This window comes from Manihot esculenta, chromosome 18, assembly GCF_001659605.2.
Source record: "Manihot esculenta cultivar AM560-2 chromosome 18, M.esculenta_v8, whole genome shotgun sequence".
In the NCBI taxonomy this organism is placed as follows: domain Eukaryota; kingdom Viridiplantae; phylum Streptophyta; class Magnoliopsida; order Malpighiales; family Euphorbiaceae; genus Manihot; species Manihot esculenta.
The window spans coordinates 32633555-32637227 of NC_035178.2; the positions used below are offsets into that span (position 1 = coordinate 32633555).

The 3673-nt window shown below is 48.5% G+C and overlaps 1 protein-coding gene across 1 annotated transcript; it reads right to left on the reverse strand.

Annotated features, from left to right (window-relative positions):
• Window positions 1–242: 242 nt before the first annotated feature.
• Window positions 243–917, reverse strand: LOC110606291 (tropomyosin-1, isoforms 33/34-like). The gene has a single exon (XM_021745038.1). The coding sequence runs from the start codon at window positions 915–917 to the stop codon at window positions 243–245; it is 675 nt and encodes a 224-aa protein (XP_021600730.1).
• Window positions 918–3673: the final 2756 nt, after the last annotated feature.

Below are 3673 nucleotides of genomic sequence, written 5' to 3' on the forward strand. Positions count from 1 at the left end.
TTCCAAAGATGCTTCCGAAGGTGGTTGAGTTTCGGCTCTGGACGAGACTTTCGGCTTCCGAAAGTGCTTCCGAAGGTGGCTTTTCCAGATTTGGCACTTTTTAGCATTTTTAAGAGCATTTTCTCCGGATTGTCTCTTTACACCTAATACCTGCAAAACATGATTAAAACCACAAAATTAGGTAGAAAAGGTGTAAATAAACATCAATAAGATCATGATAATATGGACTAAAATATGCTCTATCACTGCCTGGAAGCCCGAGACCTCTTGGGGGCAGGAGCTGCAACAGGAGCATCAGATGGAAGGGCTCGCTTGCCAGCGACCCCTCTAGGGGTAACAGCATCACCGGCAGTAGCCTCCTGAGGATGAGAAGCAGCAGGGTCTGATCCAGACTTGGCCTCGCCTTTGTAAATGACCCCATCAGTAGGTCCTGCCTCGTCCTCCACGGCGGGAGCAACCTCGCTCGCCAAGGCAACTACACCTCCATCCCCGGACACCACACCCTCGGCGGGGACGGCCTTAGCACTCTTTGGGGGAGCATCCGTGGTAGCAGGAGTAACCTCGGCCCCTATAGGCAGCACAACCCAACATTGTTCCCTAGTCACGACGAGCTCTGATGAGGTCAGAACGGAAGACTGTCCGGACTGGGAAGCCGCAGGAGGTTGAGAAGCAGCCCGGGGCTTGCTGCGACCAGAAGGCTTGGAAGCCCTCGAGTGTGGGCCTTTGGAGCTCGACTTAGGCTCCTGAGATGGGGCTCGAACTGGGGCAGCAGATCGGTCCCCCGACCTAGAGGAAATGACCTGAGCCACCTCCTGAGTAGCCTCGCCCACCGAACGCCCAGCACGGAAGGCATCCAAGGCGGCGTTTATGCTCTCCCGAGATAGGGTAAAGTTCTTCGAGGGCTTGATCTGATCCATAGGTATTTGAGAAGCTGCAAAGACCCAAAATCAACACAAGTTAAAAAATGCTTCAAGAAAAATTAAGGGAAGGGAAACAGAGCAATTAAACAGAGTATAATACCCACGTCCTTGCAGTCCTGAAGACTAGACATGAACATGCATTTTTCGACATCATACTTCTTCTCAACAGAAGTCAGTCGAAGGTACCCAACCTGCTAGGAAAGACTCAGCTGGGACAAGTCGTTACAGCCTAGAGGGACATCTTCCCAGGAGAACTCCACCTCCCAAGATAGTCTGGAGTCCATTTTCAGCTCCACAACTGCAAACCCCTTTACCCAGCCTTTTATCGAGTCCTTGTGACCCGAAAAAAAAGACAACCCCCCGCGAAGGTTAAAATAGTAAAAACACTGGCTCGCCCTAACGAGCCGAAAGAAGGTGACGAACAGACGCGCTGTGGGCGTTAACCCCCAGCTCAAACAAACTGACTCGAAGGAACACATGAATAGGATGGAGTTGGGAGCCAGCATTCGGGGGGTTATCCCGAAATACCGGAAGACCTCGACGAAAAAAGGGGAGAAGGGAAAAGTTAAACCATACTCCCGTTGTTTGACAAAGAAGACCAGGTTGAGATTTTTCTGGGGATCTATTAACCCGGGAGGAGGAGGATTGGGAAGGACAATCCTCTCGTTGCGATAAGGAGCTCGGATGTGGTAAAAGGGAGTATCCAGATACTCTCGTGAAAAGAAATTTTTTAGGGTGGATGGAGTGATGCTAGACTCTAGGTTAACAACATCGGGAAGTTTTGGACCTTCCATGGAAAATGAGAAGCGTACCTTGAAAACGATGGGGGTAAGAAGACAGAACAGGCAGAACGCGCAGAGAGCAAAGAAGAGTGAGAGTTTCGAGAAGATTGAGAGAATTCGAATTTTGGAATAGTAAAGAGAAGAAGAGACGTTTTAAGGGAAGCAGTCCTCGAATCGCGCGGTCATAATGATTCTCGATATTTACCCCCTCATCATTCATGTAATAACTGATGAGAAGGTAAAGGGGCAATTGATGACCACTGGGCCTCACCACCCTGGTACAAGGCCTAGCCCATGATAGCGACCTTGATCCAAAGGTCATGGGGCCTCTTCAACGAGCCGGCCTGGACCACCCGGTCCTAAGGTCGGGCCTCTCGTGGGCCTCAGTCCTTTCACTCCAAGCTCGGCCCTGAAACGTAACAGAAGAAAGGACGGCAGGCCCAGTCACCTTGCAGCCCTGTTTAGACGCGCACCGGAGGGAATTAAATGGCCGTCTGGTGTGGAGAGGGTGTCTGACACTTTCATACGTACGAACCTGTACGACAGAGACAGGTGACATTGTATGTAACGACCCGAAAATCCGGACCGCTACCGGCGCTAGGATCCAGATCGGCATAAGGCCGCCGGGACCCGTAGCAAGCCTACTATGCATCCTATACAGCTGGTATAATCCCAAACACGATCAAACATATCCATAAAACATTTAAAACTTTACCTTTAACCAGTTTGACCTGTGTATGCACTATGACTGAACTCATAGAACCCCTAGGGTCAGCATACCCTATGTCAAACTCGGTCCATCACATGTAACAACATGAAATAAAACTCATGTACAAAGGGATTATCCAACTCGGGCCAAGCACAATACTATAACTCTGAACATATAACATAATATCATTATGCAATACAACTCTTTTTACAACAATACATAATCTTACATTACATCATGTCCACTACTATTCTATTACATAAACACGACCATGGACGTAACCTGCTGATCTCCTGACTATCTCTGACCCTGCAAACCTGGGGTTAGGGGAGAGGGGTGAGCTAAAAAGCCCAATGAGCAGAAACCATAAAAGAAAACAGTTCATTTTAACATATGCTATCATGGAATGCGTTACATCACAAATAAATCACCTCAAGGATGAATCTGTCACCAATAGCCCTCTACATATCAATCTCATACCATAACAGGTCAACAATACTCTATGCCAGGGGCGATACGGCCACACCTGGACTTCATATGCTCTATGCCAGGGGCGATACGGCCACACCTGGACTTCACATGCTCTATGCCAGGGGCGATACGGCCACACCTGGACTTCTCATCTCATACCATATCGTACATGCCATATCATATCATTCCATATCATGTCATAACATACTGAGGGCTAGAGGATCATCCAGTATCCATCCACATCATCATCATCGTATTATGCAATGCATCATATTCGTGAATTCTAATGCAAACAACCTATTGCATAACATGGTATTCATGATGCATGAACATGCTTGAACATGCTGAAAACATTTGATTTAAAACATAAGGGTTAGTTCCACTCACCTCTGGCTAGCTCTGGACTAACTCTTAAGCAGCTAACACTGCTAAACACCTCGGTTTCTCGGGTCCGATCCTACACAGGTGGACTCCAGTGAGGTGCCAAACATACTCTAAACAACTCATAAACAACTACCCAAAAACCCCCTAAAGCATCACTTAAACATGCATAGAAAACACTCAAGAAAAGGCTGGACAGGGCACTTTCGGCGGCACCTTCGGCGGCCGAAAGTCCCAGACAGAGACGAAAGTCCCAGACAGAGACGAAAGTCAGGCAGGTTCGGCGGCACCTTCGGCGGCCAAACCCTCTCTCCAGAGACGAAAGTCAGGCACTTTCGGCGGCCGAACATTACCTTCGGCGGCCGAAAGTCTGCTTTCAAGCCAAAACTCAACTTTCAGGGGCAAGGTTA